Source organism: Lytechinus pictus, chromosome 1, assembly GCF_037042905.1.
Source record: "Lytechinus pictus isolate F3 Inbred chromosome 1, Lp3.0, whole genome shotgun sequence".
NCBI classification, from domain to species: domain Eukaryota; kingdom Metazoa; phylum Echinodermata; class Echinoidea; order Temnopleuroida; family Toxopneustidae; genus Lytechinus; species Lytechinus pictus.
In genome coordinates this window covers 30,897,667-30,915,387 of record NC_087245.1, presented here as the reverse complement: position 1 = coordinate 30,915,387, position 17,721 = coordinate 30,897,667, and the positions used below count along the sequence as shown (strand labels likewise).

Genomic DNA, 17,721 nt, shown 5'->3' with positions numbered 1-17,721 from the left:
TTAGAATGCCCCACTTCAGGTCTGAATTATCTAAGTTTTCAGCTCGCGCTTCGCGCTCGCATTGTTAAGCGAGACAGGTACCTGTCATGATTACACACATTTGATTATAATGTCCCTTTTTAGGTGTGAATATTAAAAAAATTCAGCCCGCGCTTCGCGCTCGCATTATTTGATCAGTGAGATGCATATCCGTTTAATGACATTGTCCTTAAAATGTCTCTATTAGGTCACTCACTCAGTCTTTCAAAAATTTTGCTGGTGCCCCCCCCCCCAATGCCGTGACCCACGGTCGCCACTGTGGACATATCAATGACAATTCCTTGCATATCTAAAAACATGATTGCAAAATGCCAAAATATTTCAGTCATCCCCCCCACCCATCAACACGGATTTACGCCAGTGCTAAGAAAGGCTCGCCAGTCGTTCGCAAAGTTGCTCGTAACTTACGAACAGCTCTATGAAACACCGGTACCACTAGGTCTCTCTTTCAATCCTCTATATAACTCTTGGACACACATTATCACCATCCCACAACTTCCAAACAAGTATACCCCCGCATAACACACATACACAAAACAATAAAGTGTATCTTGTAACTATATGCTTCATATATTAAACTCTTTTAATATACTATTTTGTTTGACATCGGGAACTGTTTGCATGTGTTCTTGATCATGTAAACTGTAATTTGCACACTATTAAAGTGAAAACATAATTGTTGCGGTCGACATCAGGATGACTCTACTGCGTCATCTTTCATAAAAGACTTGTGCAACATAGGAAAAAAAAAATTTATAACAAGTTTATTATGAGCCTATCGAAATGAATGATTTCAGTAGCTACAAGCTGTAATTGCAATTTCATTACGATAACAAGTTTCATAAAACAGTCACCAGAAGTCACATGATTCAACACATGAGACTGAGATGAGCAGTTTGTCATGGACGGACGTTTAAAAGGATATCCATTTCAGCAGTGTTCAGAAAGCGATGTTGATATCTTTATGGTTTATAATGAGGGATATTGCTCTGAGCAATACACCGAGTTCTTCGAGTTTCGTAGTTGTCAGGTTGTCATGGTAGTTTCCTCTCGATACGCAAATCAAAGGAACTTTAAATCTTAACGACAGACGAGATATAAATATCGTGGTCGACTTTCTAGCTGACTTTTACAGTTACGATCCAAATGAAATATGGGCTCTTCTTACGAGGCAAATGGTCCTTGAGGCCGATTGTCCTTATTTCCTCCCTCATACCTTATTACCATTAACCGCAACTTAGTATAACGGTCTGGGGTATATCTTGCTTTACATTGAAGAGTGGTGTGGGCTAGGCGGAAGTCGTAACTGGACGTAGACAAACATCTTGATTAAAGAAAACATAGTATGCATGTTTAATGGGAAGCGTACAACCCAACGTCGGTTAAACATGAAGTGAGCAAGCATAGTCTCATGGAATGAGAATAATTCCAACTTGAGTGAACTTCACAAGTTTTCTTCATCAGATGATTTAGCCCATTCTTGCACTTCACCAGATCCAAGGATAGTGTACACGAGTGCAGCTAGTAAAGTCAGTCCAGTTGAAATGAAGAAAACTGTCTGCCATCCAAGAATGTCAGCCTGCAAAGTGAAATAAAGATGATTGAAGGATTCAAGTCCAGACCCTTAATGGATCCTTAACAGTATGCCAACGAACTTAGAGGGAGTAAATACGAACACTGCAGAGCCATTAATAGAGTTCGGCCAACCCGATTTTAAAGGGTTACCAACATCGCGCATAATGCTTAGTTAGGCAAGCTCATTTCAAAATAAATTGCGCCATGTTGGTAACCCATTGAAACCGGGCTGGCCGAACTCTGTACATTTCTGACTTTTCGAATTTACTACGGGAAAACTCTGTACACCAATTCCTTTGAAAATGCAAGTCAATCTTAATAGAGAGCTGAGAGGCTTTTGTCGAAAGTTGAAACGCATCGGAATCTCTTGACCCTGCATGGACAACGACATATTTGCAAGATTTAATGTTCGCCAAGTGCAAATCTTTGGATGATCTGCTGTCCTAATCCACCAACTTTCGACAATCCATTGTGATTTTCAAAGGAATCGATGCGTTGTATAGTTTCCCCGTATAGCAAATGCGAAAGTATGAAAAATTGATTGACTTAAAATACACACGATAATTTAAGAGAGAGAGAGAGAGTGAGAGAAAGCGGACTTTAATCTATAACGTTGACTTGAAATCTGAAAGAAACCAACACTAATCACAGACTCTTTGAAAATTTGAATCTCTACTTAGGTTTTGAGTTATATGCTTCAGTTTTACTTTTGAATACAAAAATCAAATGAGGTTGCATTGTTTTCGTTATCTATAATCGTGTCCTATATTATATAATATCATAGTATGTCTGTTTCTTATAATCATAATACAATGCTATGAATATCATAATATTACAAACATGAAATGCGAACCAATAAATCATTTCGGTTGACAGTTTTACGTCCGATCTTGGACGTTGCTTTGTTATTCTCGTCTGGGTTCGTGACGGGGCATTGTCATCCGAGTGTTTTTTCTGCCTCTCACCAACGAAAAAAGGTTTCAAGAAGTGAAAAAATATTCAAAGCTTTTCTTCCGCCCGGAATCTGTGACGAAATTACTGTTCAGGTTCACCAATTTTCGACAAAGAATTCTTAGGTACCTTTGGTAGTTTAACGGACCCACTATTGCCGATTGGATCAGACGCATGTCCCGAGGAGAACGGCACGATGAATCATCTTTCGAAGACCTCTCGTCCCATTATCTGTAGAATCCCTTAACGTTTAAAGAATTATATCGAATGAAATGGTATGGAAAGGTCCTTTCACCTGATTTGTTGTGAAGACACCAATGACATACGGTGTCAAGGCACCGGATATGGCCGATGAGGTGTTGACAAAGCCGAGGAGACTACCTGCAAACCTGGGTGCGATGTCCATGAGGTTGACGTAGTAACCGCTGGAGGCGATACCATTGAACCCTGTAGCAGTGATCATCAAGACGACTGAGAGGGCGCTGTTGCATCCGACATAGGCCAACAGCAGGAATGATCCGGCGGTGAGCCCTAGACCTGAAATTAAGCACTATTATTGAGTATTTTTGGGGGTTTTTCATAGTTTTAAACATTTTTTTGCTGTATATATAATTTCCAATGAAAATCTCTATTCTATTTGCCTCTCACTATTTTCATATCCAAAGTAGATTTCCTCACTGTTGTCAATATGATAAAACCATTTCAGAGTAGGTTGCGTTGACGATGAGTGCGCCATTATATGAATCATGTATCAATATCGGGTGAACAATGCTAGGCAAACCAGGCATAAAATTAATTTTAGGCCCATTATCTTTATCGTTATTATTTAATTCAATTGAATTATTATTTTTTTATTTTTTTGTATCCATTCAAACAAACAACAGCGTTGACAACTTTATAAATCAGGTAGAACTATGAATCATATATAAAAAAAAATTAACGAATCAACATTTATATAGCAGTATAAAATAAGGCATGTGAAATGCATATGAATTGCCTCCGTGATCACCACGAATCATTCTAGCCATTGGTATTATCATAGTCACTACCATTTAGAAAATGGAATTTTGACATTTGCATAAGTTAATGAAGTACGCCCTCTGTAAATTATTTGAAGCAGAGGACATGGCGGCATAACATCACCCATGAACTTTCATCCAACAACATCTGAGCACATCCGAGTAACGGCTCTTCAAACAAAATTGCACCCTCGTGATCTAAAATAAGGGGATGATTGTAGAGCTGTAAATTACCTTGCTGTATCAATGTTGATAAAATATTCGTATATATACGAATCGTAAAGATAATTATCAACGTTAGACACACGTCTTTGCATGGCTTCTTTGCTTCAGGGATTTTGCGTGTAAATCTTTTATAAGAAAATACACCATTCGGCCAAAATCCATGATAAACGTAAGGGACACAATGGAACCATTTTGCTCCAAGTATGTTCCATTTTACCCCAGTTGAAGTTACATTTTTTATCACACGCTTTAAGATCAATTGCATTGTCCGTGGTAGTTGGATAACCTCTATGATAACGTTCAGGCCGGTGTATTGCTTATAGGTCGTCATAAAGATGGTCAGGAACTACAAGCGGAAAACGACAAGACAGATATGGAATGAAAAGTGCCATAAAAGGGGGAAGATTCATTTTGACCCAGTGGTGGGGCGAAAGGGATTTTTCTTTTGGAAAAATAGATTTCAGTTTCTCAGGAATATGCACCTGGAAATTCATGAATTGTCGTTGATATAAGAAAGTACAAACAATATTTATCTGTAATCGTTGCATGCGCATTTTAATCAGTAGACTTGACTAGGAACCCATCAGAATTGGTCTTTCAAATTAGCGATCAATCGCTAACCTTTGTCTTCTGGACCCCGGAAGATATTAAAGGTTCGAAATTCGAATGGCATGCAGAGTACAGGAAGGATATTCATACCTATTGCAGTTAAGATTTTCCTAGTGGCTACCACGCTGAGTGTTTTGTCGTTGATTAATTTGATTGCAAGTTTGCTACATAAAACCAGCATACCCCCTTCAGCCAGGAAGGGGATGGAAGAGAGGATACCAATCTGCGATTAGTAAAGATATAATAATATGTATTCATAAGCATGAATATAATATTTATTCATATAATAATAATAATAACAATAATAATAATTGGCATTTATATAGCGCTTTATCAATCTACGACGGCTCAAAGCGCTTCACAATTATTATTACCCGGTTTTTGGATTCATAGCATTTCAAGCAGCCTGTTAGGCGCACACTTGCTAAACCAACCACAATGACGGTTGTTTCCTACCGGTACCCAATTAGCACCTGGGTGAGAGTGGCAAAGTGTGGATTGACGCCTTGCCAAGGGACGCTAGGCCATGGTGGGATTCGAACACACGACCATCTGATTACAAGGCGAGGGTCAGAACCGCTACACCACGGTGCTTTCACATGTGGGGTGTCTAGGTTTAGTTGATATGACTCTCGTCTTCCAATCTTAAGGACATGGGTTCGCTTCCAAGCCATGGCGTTTTCTCCTTCAGCAAGAGATTTATCCATATTGTGCTGTATTCAACGCAGGTGAGGTGACTGGGTACCTTTGGAATTTATTCCTCGAATCGCAGTATGTGTAACAGCTTCTCTGCTAAAGCCAAATTAATACGCTGCATTACTGTAGAGCGCTTAGAGACTTCTGATAAAGTAAGTGTTAAGCGCTATAAAAGCAAATATAGTACTTGCTATATTATAATATAATATATAAGATATATAATATTGATTCTTACACACACACACACACATAGGCGTGTTCGTTTGTTTATACATATATATTGCATTTATGAATAACTATTAAATATTATACAGAATTACTTAATATAATATAATAATAATATTTAATAACTATTAAATATTATACAGTAAATTAACTAAACAGAATTAACGCTTATATATCAAATATTAATCAATATCGATTGTTGGAAGTTAAGAAAACCCTTTGAAATACTTTCCATAAATTTGGCCAACAAAGTGGATCTCTTTCAAAGTTTTACCTTAATACTGGCTTACCAGTTCAATGTTCATGCCTTGAACGTTTTTAAGATAGATTGGTTGATTTGTAAAAACGACGTTGTTGGCCCACGTTCCAACAAATGAGCAGATGATGATAGCCCAGACTGGTATTGAGAGTAACATAGACTTCACGGGTATTGCAATCTTACCGGTCTACATACGTAAGAGGTAATGAGAAATGAAGAATTTTACGATCAGTGAATGAATAAACGATATTACATAAGTACTTGTCCTTGTGTATCAAAATTATAATGTAGATAATTTGTCAATTTGTCAATTTACCATCTATCGCTTGCAGCGAACATGCCAATTGTCTAATTCGCGGTCGACATCACGCGCAGGCACAGACAGCGCATAGTAATAGTCTACTGTAATGTGACTGATGCTTCAAAAATGAAAACCATATGGCAGGAATTCACCAAAACGGTCTAAATTTCGCACAGAAATATGCGGGCAAATTTCTCCCCCACCTCATGGAACCTAGTTAACAGCATCTGCATCCGGCCAAGCCGCGTCGGCCAGCGCTTAACATTCACATTCTTGCATGCACATATTAATACTAGCGCGCGCAATAGGTGCCACGAGCCTAATTACATCAGGAGGGCTACAGATATTCGTTCGACCCAACCCATTCGAATTTTTTCAATTTGATATTGCTGATTGACAAAAGTGTATGAATATGATTCAAAATCTAACACTGATTCTAGAAATGGTAACTGCTGAACTTCCTTTGCCCAAATTGGGAAGATATATCAATGATTTGGAACTATTTTTTGACTGGCGGAAGAATTGGGGCTATTTTACTGTTTCAGTTGATGAATTTGATCCCATCATAGTTATCTTCATAAATGACGATTTATTTTTAAAATGAGCTGGCTACGATACCCTTCTCTGGTCAGATATGGAATATCAGATATATATCCTATCCAAAGGTAGTAAACATTCGACCCTCTAATTTCACATTTATTTTTTATGAATTTTTCTTTAGTGCCATTTTAACACACAAGTCTATGAGCCTGTTTTACGCGCGTGACACCGCAACATGATTAATTCGACTTTTACCCATGGGGCATTGCAAATTTCGGCCTGTCCACGGCAACCGATAAATGGTGCACCGTATTGTGAATCCACCTAATTGGCAGTTTACCTTTTATAATTATACTAGGGAGGTTTTTTTTTGCACCACGACGCACAACGAATCCAAGAACAGCATGTAAAATCACAATGAAAAATCTAGGAGGTCTTTTGTCAAAAAATTGTGAATTGGAACAGCAGTTTCGTCCTATGTTTAGGAGCTGACGAAAAAACACAAATACGTTGTGTTGTTTGTCCAGAGTCTACTGTTTCGATTCACCAACCCTCGACAAAGACTCCGTTGTCATGAAGGGCACTGACAATGCAGTCACGAAAGCATATTATTCTGCGTCGCTTTGCGAAAATTTAATTTCTGTCTTTTTCGCCCTTTACTTTTAATACCCCCCTTAATCGTGTAACTTTTTAAGGGATGGGGAAGTGCCAACCAAGCACCCCTCCCCCTCCATCGAGTTGAGCAGGGGGTAAAGTGTGGATTTTCGTACAGTTATGGGAAATAAGAAATCATCACGATACGGAAATGAAATGAAAATGAACGATCGACAGTAACTTGTGTGGCCATATTGTTTTGTAGATAATAAGACTTACTTATTTTCCTTACTTTATCGTAATCTCCAGTTTCTACCAAAATGGTGTCATTAGAGATATCTTTACCTTTTCTGTAATTGCTGCCGACGAAAGATATTCAAATTCTTCTCGTGAGAGCCGTGGATGAAGATGTGGGCTTTCATAGATCAAAACAGACCACAGGAGTGCCCACGTAACGGTAATAGTGCCTAGGCAGGTGACATAAAAAAAGTTACACAGCTTTGTGAGCTGAAGATATAAAAATTAGTACAAACAGTCAAACAGAGAGTTAGGAAGGAGCTGTATATAGCTCTTGTAATTGATGCAAAACTCATTGATTGCTTCTAAAGCGTATAAAATAACTTGGCTTTTTATGTATTTTTGCAGCTGAAAAAAAAATGAAATTACATATGTTTGCGTTTGGCCACTTAACGCATTACATATCAGACCACTGACAAGAAATCTCGAAAAGGGATAGTGTACAGTTGTCGGGATACGATGTTCTGATGAGTAATGCGTTATATCTGACCACTTGGTGGAAAGATGTAGATTAGCGCATGACTTATCGGCGGTGTCGAGCCTGGGATCGAAAGGAAGCAGCTTTATCCTGATCCTTCCTAACAACCCCCTGTTACACTTTACGTATACAAGTGTCAATTTTCACATTATTTTGCGTGAAGTTCACAATTTTTCTACCTCTCGCCTTCACAAAGTAAATTTATAAAATCGGTTTTAAAACAAACACCTTCTTGGGAATGAAAAAAGTATATTCTGATATGGAAATTCAAAGGAGCCTTTTTTATTATATTTTTTTACATCAATAGGCCCGGATGAAGTTAAAGGGATGGATTTGTACATAGAAAGAGAGGTACATAGTGAATGAATTAAAGGGGTTGGGAACCTCGAAATCTATATGGACTATAAAGCCTTCTCTAGAACGAAGAGGTGAATACAGGTCCCGAACAGAAACTGATATCAAAGGCCTGCTTGAAAACTTCGATAAAAATCCTATACACCTCCAAAAAAGAAGATTGCCTATTCCTTAAAAAAAAAGTCAGATTGACTTTGCCAGATCTTGTTTCCTGAATGCACGTAAGAAATGAGTTTACAATAGCACAGAAACGTTCTTTGGAATGTGCGCGAAGGATGTGCGCCAAGTTGCATATTGTGCTTCCTATAGTATAGCTTTCAGCTTTTACAGAGGCCAGTAACTCAAACCTTAGCTATGATCGTAGAACATTTTTCAACGGTTGATTCCATTGACTACAATGTACAATCAATTGTAAAATTCAAGCATACGATTAATCGCTAACCTCTGTGTTACGGGACCCAGGAGAATATTGGTGCTTGTGGGTGTGCGCGTGTGTGCTTACGCTGGTGCGTAAGGGTCAGTGTGAGAGTGTGAGGGTGTGTGTGTATGGGGGTGCGTGGGGGCGTTTGTGTGTGTTTGTGCACGAGGGTATATAAGGTGCGTGAGGTGTGAGAGTGTGTGAGATAGAGGAAAGAAAAGAAAGAGAGAATGTAGCGAGATATAAGATACAGTATAAGAGGAATAGATAGACATGTAGATCGGGATGTCGATATGGAGATGTACACCTCTATCATGTATATGTACATACAGTATGAATCAACGAGAAAGTATGTGCGAGGGTGTATGTGAATATGTGTTTCAGAGAGAGAGAGAGAGAGGCAGAGCGATTAAATAAATTTTAGCACGTCTTTCAATTTTTGTGAGCGCTAGTAGCAAAATGAAGACTTACCAAAGAAATAGTAAGTGGAGGGCCATCCTCCAAGAAAATTTGTACCGGATAACATTCCGGAGATGATAGTCCCAAAGAAAGTTCCAAATTTGGCACCTTGAGATATAAGAAATAACATTGAGGGAAAACTGTTTCATTGTCTATCATCAGCAGGTTTAATGTTTGAATTTATTATGAATAAAATGTGGAGCTATAAAATGCAGTCATTGCTCTCGAAATGTTTTTTTTTACTTAATAGTATCCAAAACTAGCAGCTTGTTTACAAAGTTTTATATTTGTAAGCTTTTAAGAAAGGTTTCAGTTTTTCAGTAAGAGATGGGTTTTATTTTTAAAGCAATAGATTTATGACTTAAATTATATTGTACTTTGCTGTTTTAGTATGTACACTGGATTTTCCAGTCTCCGGACATATTTTTTTCCCGGTTTTTGCTTGTTTTAAATAATTATACCTTCACACTACTACTACTACTACTACTACTACGACTACTACTACAACAACAACTACTACTACTACTACTACTACTACTACTACTACTACTACTACTACTACTACTACTACCACCACTACTACTACTACTACTACTACTACTACTACTACTACTGCTGCTGCTGCTGCTACTACTACTGCTGCTGCTGCTACTAATACTACTACCACTACTACTACTACTACAACTACAACTCCTACTATACATGATACTATTTCCTTACCTGACATAGCAATAGCGAGTCCATGTGAGTTTTGATCACCGGAGTACCATCGTGAAAAAATAGATCCTAGGGATGACATTGTACCTGCCTGTAAAATCATACCAAACACTTGCGTAAATCTCGGGGGTGTGGCAGATATACCCCCCCCCCCGTTTCGGAGAGGGTTTGCCCTGTACATTTATCCGGTCCACTTTCCAATACGGATACGATATTTTTTGTATTTATCAAAATATTTGGTAATTCTTATCTTAAAGTATAAATCATAATCGTTATCAATTCTTGATAAGAGAAATAAAGTATTGTTTTCTATTTGAAACAAATAAATATATCATCTTATAATAAAAATTCGATGCTACCATGCTTATATTTGAGGTAAGAAATCAAGTGAGAGTCAATGGTTATTTTTAGTCTATATTTCTTCTGTCCGAAGATAATTCAAAATAGTCATGATAGTACCGTGTACTCAACACTATTTTTAAAAATGTATTTCACGCATCGCGAAAGGCACCGGAGTGATCATGGTAAGAAAGTTTTGAACAGTATATAATGCACTCTGGATATGAAATAGAATGGCCAAAGAATTTTCATTTCGACTGTATTCCAGTTTTTTGCAACTCTTTTAGCGTGGGCAACACATCTGCTCCGGCGACAGTTGCTCCGGCGGGCTTCATTTCGTCTAAGATAATAGGGTTAGTCTGGCAACAGGGTTTTATGTTAGGTTTAGGGTAGGATAGGGTATAGTGTTTACTCCAGGGTTAAAGTTTGCCATTCCTTTAGTGTATGGAACTAACAGCGGAGCAATTGTCGGCGGAGCAAATGTCATGGAACTTACGTGAGTGGCTTTTAATACAAGAAAAGGGAACTATACCTCGAAAAAGCCACAAAAGATCCGAACTGCAAGCAGAAACTCCGGTCCCATCCAAGCGGCTGTAGGCCCAAGTAGACTGGATATCCCGGATATGAACATGCCGAAGCCGAACACCCGTGTTCCTCCGATCTTATCCGTAAGCCATCCTGCCGGAATCTGTGAGACGGAATAGCCGTAGAAGAACCCAGCGATGATGAGTTCTTGCTGGTGCGCCGTCCACAGAAATTCTCCGTTCTAGAAGATACATTTAAACAAAAATGATGATGGTCAATTAAGATAATAAGTACATGTACAGCGCTCATCATTTTCTCCTGGACACTGTACAACACTCCCGAGTGTTGACGAAGAGCCTGGTTAAGATATCTGCCATTATGGCACTCCAATGTGCCAATGTGAAAGTTCACTTCTAAAGATCTAGGAACCTTGTGATTTACAGTCTGAAGAATATATCCCCTGGGCAATTTCAACTTTTATTTTGATTGAATACAAGGAACATCGGGTATGATCGGAGGAAATGTGAATTAATTATGAATACGTATAATGTCGAGAAACTGACATATTCATTATGCAAAAAAAGAAGAAGAAATCATTGGATCACGCACTAACTGTAGTAATGATATCAATCAACATTAAACAACACTGTTCAGTAACAATTCATCGTCCCCTCCCCCTCCTCCTCCTCCTTCTTCTTCTTTTTCTTTTTCTTCTTCTTCTCCTCATCTTCCTCATTCTCATTCTTTCTTCACTTTCTTCCCATTCGCTATCACATTAGTATCCCTATTTCATTCCATCTTCTCTTCTTTCTATAAAGATTCTCTTTCACTATATCACGGTTTCATTTTGTTAACAAGTATCGAAAAATCATACTTCATTTGTGGACTCAGCCGAATTATTCGGTTTGGGGCACGTTTCCACAGTTTGATTAGAGCTTCCATCATGATCGAAAGTTGTGTATGTGGCGTTGGTCATCGCGGCCATGGTAACGCTCACATTGATTCGCATGGCGTATATCAAGCCGTTTCCAACGAAGACCATGAACAAAATTTCGTAGCGTTTCGGGACGTACCACCTCCCTAAAAGAAAAAAATTGTAAAATTTGGTATTATGGTGTTGCTACGTTGACGTAAAATTGTGAGGAAACCATAACACGTCTCCAGAATAACAAATTTTCATTTTAATTCAAATTGAACTATTTAGTCCAAGCATCCATATTACTTTTTCATCGTATAAACCTATATACCAATGAACATTACGCCATAAAAAGGTAAATAAATGAAAACCCTTTTAAACAAAATAAACATTGTACACAGAAGAAGGCGGTGATTCCTGCTGAAAGCATATGCAGGGATACGGGGCCATTCTTGGTCACGTGTGTGACCAAATTCATGACAAATCTGGATTTAAATTACTTATAAATCTCAAAATTTCAGAGATTTAGTAATTTAAAGGTTACATTACAATAACCACATTCATTTTTATGATTCTTGCTTAATGAAAAATGATCAAACAAATCATTGATATGCAAGGGAGGGCTAAAGAGTCAAATAATCGATATATTCCTGCAATAGCATGTTTTGTGTTCAGGCTAAAGCATTGTTAGTCACACACGTGACCGAAAAATGTCACATACGTGACCAGTGGGTCACGTGTGTGACCATTTTCCTTGCTTATTATTTATTTAATTAACACTTATTATGGATTCATATTTGGTGAGATGCAAGGCACACTAAATCTAGCTTAGGAGAAAAAATAATGCTAATACCAGAGCCTTGGTTTAGAGAGGACAGAAACTTTTTGTGTTTTCGGGTCACGTGTGTGACATCTGAAGGTAATTAATCTCTTTGTTACTTATCTCAATACAGGGTCGGCGGGGCGAAGTTGAAAGGGGGGGGGGGCATAGGGAAAAAAAGGCACCTTTTCTTTCGAAAAAGACACTATCTTAAACATCTTAAACATATGGCCGTATGTAGAACTTTTTGCTGGGGGGGGGGGGGCGGGGGCAGCACGCGTAAGCTTTTTGGGAAAAAGAATGCCCAAAACGTTCTGAAAAGACTTAGAAAAGAAAAGTTACCAGGAACATTGATTAATTATTTTGATACAAAGATTCTTTTTTACAAAAACCTATAGTATAGACTTAGTTTGCCCATTTACTTATACCGTTGAATTGATTTTTAAAGAACAACTTTTCTGCATTAAATGCAAACAGTGAATTTCACAAACTCATTTTAATTTTAGTTAACATTGTTTGAATTGAATTACTTTGATTTGATTTTGTTTGAATTGAAAGAATCCCACATTTTAGTCGTACAATATTCACCTTGAGGTTTTCTTTGTTTGAGGTTATCCTTATTTTGCAGCAATGGTTTCTTCTCAAGGAGCGCCATACGTTCAGTGTCACCGTAGTCATCATCCCTGGTCGTGCGGGAACCGTTCCCATATCGCATGGCGTCGTTCTCCCCATCACTGCGGTTGTCAAACTCTGATGAACCCATGACGTAATTCCCGAATTAATTATTCAAAGTTTTTCTCAAAGTCTCCTGCAAAAAAGTGTAGACAGGTAGCTATTGAACATGCTACATGGTATATTTTGCTGATGTATCTATAAACACTAAAGAATTTGACTGGAATTTGAACGAAAACTTGACCTAGCATTTTAGCAGTGTGGATAATATTTTCACATAGTCCACTTTGTCAGCACACTGAAATAACAATACCACTGTTCTTTCCAACACACTGTAAAAACTGCCAGTGGTGTTAAAACTGACACCAGTTGGTGTCTATGGAGGACCACACCCTGAGGTGTTAAAATTACACCCTAGAGATTGAATATAACACCAAAGAGTGTAAATGTAACAACCAAATGTGTTGTAATAACACCTATATAGGTGTTGAACTAACACTGTCAATCTATTAAACACCGGTGAAAAATAACTGGTGTGGTCCTCTATGTACACCGGTTAACACCACAGTTTTTTATGTGGAGGGAAATTTTGAATTTTATTTGTCATCTCATAGAGGAGACTTAAGAAAATAGTTGTCACAACATATCCTTCATGTTTATATGTGCATCTTCTTTTTGATATGCACTGAATGTCTCCTGAAGTCAGAGTCGTGGAGAGTATAAATTATAATAACGAATCTATAAAGTAAACAAATCGAAAAAATATGCTTAAAACTTACCAACGATGTTTTAGGTTCAGTGTCCCGAATTCTCTACAATTGTCAGAATGTGTAGTATCATTTTCATTGCAGCCTTTGATGTGGAAGATTTCACTCTCGTCAAAATGTTTTGATGGATTTTAATTTATGGATTTATTACACGACATTCAAACTGTTTTATGTTTAGGGTTAAACAATAAACATGATAAACTGCAGATAGCACGTGATTGTTTTATATCCAACAAAAGTATGTCAACAACCTTCTTGCATTCGTGCATTGAGAGAATAATGTCATGTATCTGTTTTAAAAATGCACAGACAATAAAATGAATATTAATGTGTTTATTATGTTCCCAGACCTAATATAGTCTCGATCGCCATGATCACTATAATATCGTTCGACAGTTTTCGATTTTGTTCTGTTTGTTTTCCTATAAGGAATGACAAGATACATTGTTTTCATCTTCAAATTTTTAATTCAGTATTATTGCTTAGTCATATTTGCCGTACTTTGAATCAATAAAAATTTGCTCTCGTCTTTATAGGTCGTAATATTTCGTCATTTTATTGGACTTTCTTGGGACAAAAAGGTCAGGCCCGTAACCGTGTACTTCTTATATCAGAAAGGTTGTTGATTCAGAAGAACGCATGATAAAGGGGCTACTATGGCCCCAATATGGCAATTACTGTCGTAAATGGAGGAGGGGGTTGAGGTGTGGACCCCAACGAATTTTCATGACCAAGAAAAAAAATAGAGATAAAAAGAAAGAAAGGGAAGGGAAAATGGTAAAAGATGATTTAATCTTCTGAACATACTGAATATTAGGTCAAAATCAATTACAAAAATTGCTCAAACGCTACTAAATGACAATGTGTCTAAATAGTATTCGAATAAAGGATGACGTTCGTATTGCTGAATATCGTTATTTCGAAATACATTTGCCTTATCGATTAAGATGCTCGTTATAGTCTAAACGTTTAAGATGGATGGTTATAATCTGAACACTTACGGCATTCTACATCCGCATGTTTTTTAATTCGAAAATGATATGATATTCGAAGGTTCGAACGTTCTACCTATACGAATAGGAATTTCAAATTTTCGGACCATCGAAACTTCGGAATAGCCTAACGACCCTTATTCCGTTTTTTGGTGAACGAACTTTAAGAATATCAAATCTCATTTAATTTTTGGAATAATCGACATTCTTATTAATGCACATTTGGAGTATTCAAACATTCGGAACAACGAACCTCCTTAAAAATGAGCTGTGACCATTAAAAATAGACAATATGACCTGTGAATTCTCACATCGGCGAATGGTAAGGATCAGTTGGAGATTAAAGAGTTTTGGATGGGGTTTGGTGTAGTTACTGTCTTTGTCTATACAAGCAGTTAGTCTACTGGCAAAACCCCATTTAATCGGTGTACGATCAATTTGGTCTAATTCTCGGTTTTTTTTTTTTTTTATAGTATACCACTTGGCTAGCATATATGGCCTTCATTTAGTCTCATGCATACCCAGTTGGTCTATAATTTTGACTTCGTCTATTCCTTTATATGCTTGGCTTTGTTCAATTAAAGTTGGCTCATAAACAGTTATTTCAGTAAAATAGACTAACTGATGTTGTGGCGCGTCGTGGTCTAGTGGTTCTGACTCTCGCCTTTCAAACAGAGGGTCGTGGGTTCAAATCCTAGCCATGGCGTGTTTTCCTTTAGCAAGAAATGTATCCATGCACTCGACCCAGGTGAGGTAAATGGGAACCCGGCAGGATTAATTCCATGAATGCACGAGCGCTAAAAGGCAGCTCGAGCTAAAGCAGGGGTAATAACAATACGCCAGCTCGGAATATATAGTTTCTACATAGATTGCGCTGTACTAATGCCTATTATTATTATTAGCATTATTATCATTATCATTATTATTATTATTATCATCATTATTAACATTATTATTATTATTATTTCAGACCAAGTGGATAGTGCGGAATGCGTAGGGCCTATACAGCCTAATTGGCCTAAAACTGGTAATTAGGCTAAATGGTACACTGCAAAAACCCCGGTGTTGATTTAACACCAGCCCGGAATCTATATATGTCCACACCAGAAAAGTATTGAAACAACACCAGTTTGGATTCAAACCGATGCTGTTTTGATACTAATTGGTGTTGTATAAACACCTATATGGTGTTAGACCAAAACGAAACTGGTGTTGTTTAACACTTCTCTGGTGTGGGCATAATAGGTTCCGGGCTGGTGTTAAATCAACACCAGAGTTTTTGCAGTGTAATTAGACCAAAATGATACGTATATCGACAAACTGATTGTCGACAAACTATACCAAAAAGAAAAAAAAAAGTGTCCAAAATAATATTGGCCGAGGAAGGTTTGACCTACCCCTGTCACTGAGGGGACAAGCAGGGGCATGGGGGCTTTCCCAAGAAAATAATAATGTTTATTTGAATTGAATTGATTATTGATCTTCACTTATAGTAAGAAAGGTCATAGTTGCAATATCTGTTAGTGCTGCAATAAACTTTATTGCTCTCTAAGATAATAAAAAATCTATGTCTTATATAGGGCTGAGCAAAATTACAAGATTATATAGCCCGGTGGGATGTTATGAAAACTGCTTGATCAGCAAGATTTGCTTATTAAAAAGAAAATATACTAAAATATCTACATATGGGCATTTTCACCACAGATGGACACAGAGGCAAAAAAATGAAGTTGATATTCATGTCAAATGCTTTAAGTTTTGTAATAAAACAAGACCTGAAGTTTCTGAGACAACATTTTTTTCCGACTCTGGCAGCCATTTTTTATTTCAAAATGGCTGCCAAAGTATGGATACAAATTAGTGTTGAAAATAGTATATTGATACATATTTTGTTTTGACAGATTTTTAAAGAACAGGTTTGATCATGATGTTTTTGCCTGTGATTTAGCTTGCTATTATAACACCTTTTAAAATCCCACAGAAAGAAACACCAGTAATTTATTCATCTGATAAAAAAACATTGATGAAGTATGTGATATGGTATGTAATGTCAATTACCAAAAACATGAACTTTTTTCTCATTTCCTGGAAAAGAGGATATATTATATGAAACTTGGTAGATTTCCTCTCTAGGTAACACCCCTCCCTTCTACACCAAAATTAAAGATTACCAATTAACAATGAAGCCATAGGGTACCATTAAATGTATGTAATGTCAGTTACCAAGTGGAAAATGTACATATGGAAAACTAGCGGACAGAAGGTCCTCGCTGCACGCGCGCACCCTTATAACACGCAGAATTCCCTTGCATTATACCCTTTTTTCACAAACAAATGTGTATCAAGGACAAGCGTTGATTCAGATAGAATTTCCGCCCCCCTGAAATGAATGGTAACAACTTCTTCTATCAGATGACCATAATTTTTTTTACATTCAATTGGTGGGAAATATGGCACTTTATTACATTAAAATCGCTAGAAACCATCCATAGTCAGGAATATGTATTGGGATAATGGGTTTGGGGGACATTTTTATAGTACCCGGGTGGATTATTTCCGTCGTCACATCGGTGGGTGGTGGTATCATGAATTTCCGCCCAGATTACAATAAAGGGCACATTGTAAGGCAAATACTCATGAAAGAACCATGGAGATTGGTTAATAAGGAAATAGGGCACTTTTATCATCAAATCAGAGGAGATTTTCTTTGTGATAGTGATGTCCGAAGAGCAAACCTACACTCGTGACGGGTCCATTATGTATACGAGGGGTGCATCCTAGCTTACCACTGCATAGCTAAGTCTGAAAATTAAGTTTTGCTTATTTTTTTCATTGTATAATGATGTTTTAATGTTCAAAGAACGATAATTCATGAAAATTGACTCAAAATATTGCGAATCAACGCTGAAACATTATCTGTGTATACATTTTATC

At 37.4% G+C, this 17,721-nt stretch overlaps 1 protein-coding gene across 1 annotated transcript; it reads right to left on the bottom strand.

Moving 5' to 3' along the window:
- Window positions 1-588: 588 nt before the first annotated feature.
- On the bottom strand, window positions 589-13,918 carry LOC129265637 (putative inorganic phosphate cotransporter). The gene is made up of 11 exons (XM_064105510.1): window positions 13,808-13,918; window positions 12,945-13,164; window positions 11,495-11,700; window positions 10,628-10,861; window positions 9,760-9,847; window positions 9,052-9,147; window positions 7,379-7,500; window positions 5,630-5,785; window positions 4,509-4,641; window positions 2,861-3,102; window positions 589-1,618 (listed from the first exon to the last, which is right to left on the bottom strand). Exons 2-11 carry the CDS (start codon window positions 13,117-13,119, stop codon window positions 1,484-1,486), a joined length of 1,587 nt encoding a protein of 528 aa, XP_063961580.1. The 5' UTR covers window positions 13,120-13,164; window positions 13,808-13,918; the 3' UTR covers window positions 589-1,483.
- Between the last annotated feature and the right edge of the window lie 3,803 nt (window positions 13,919-17,721).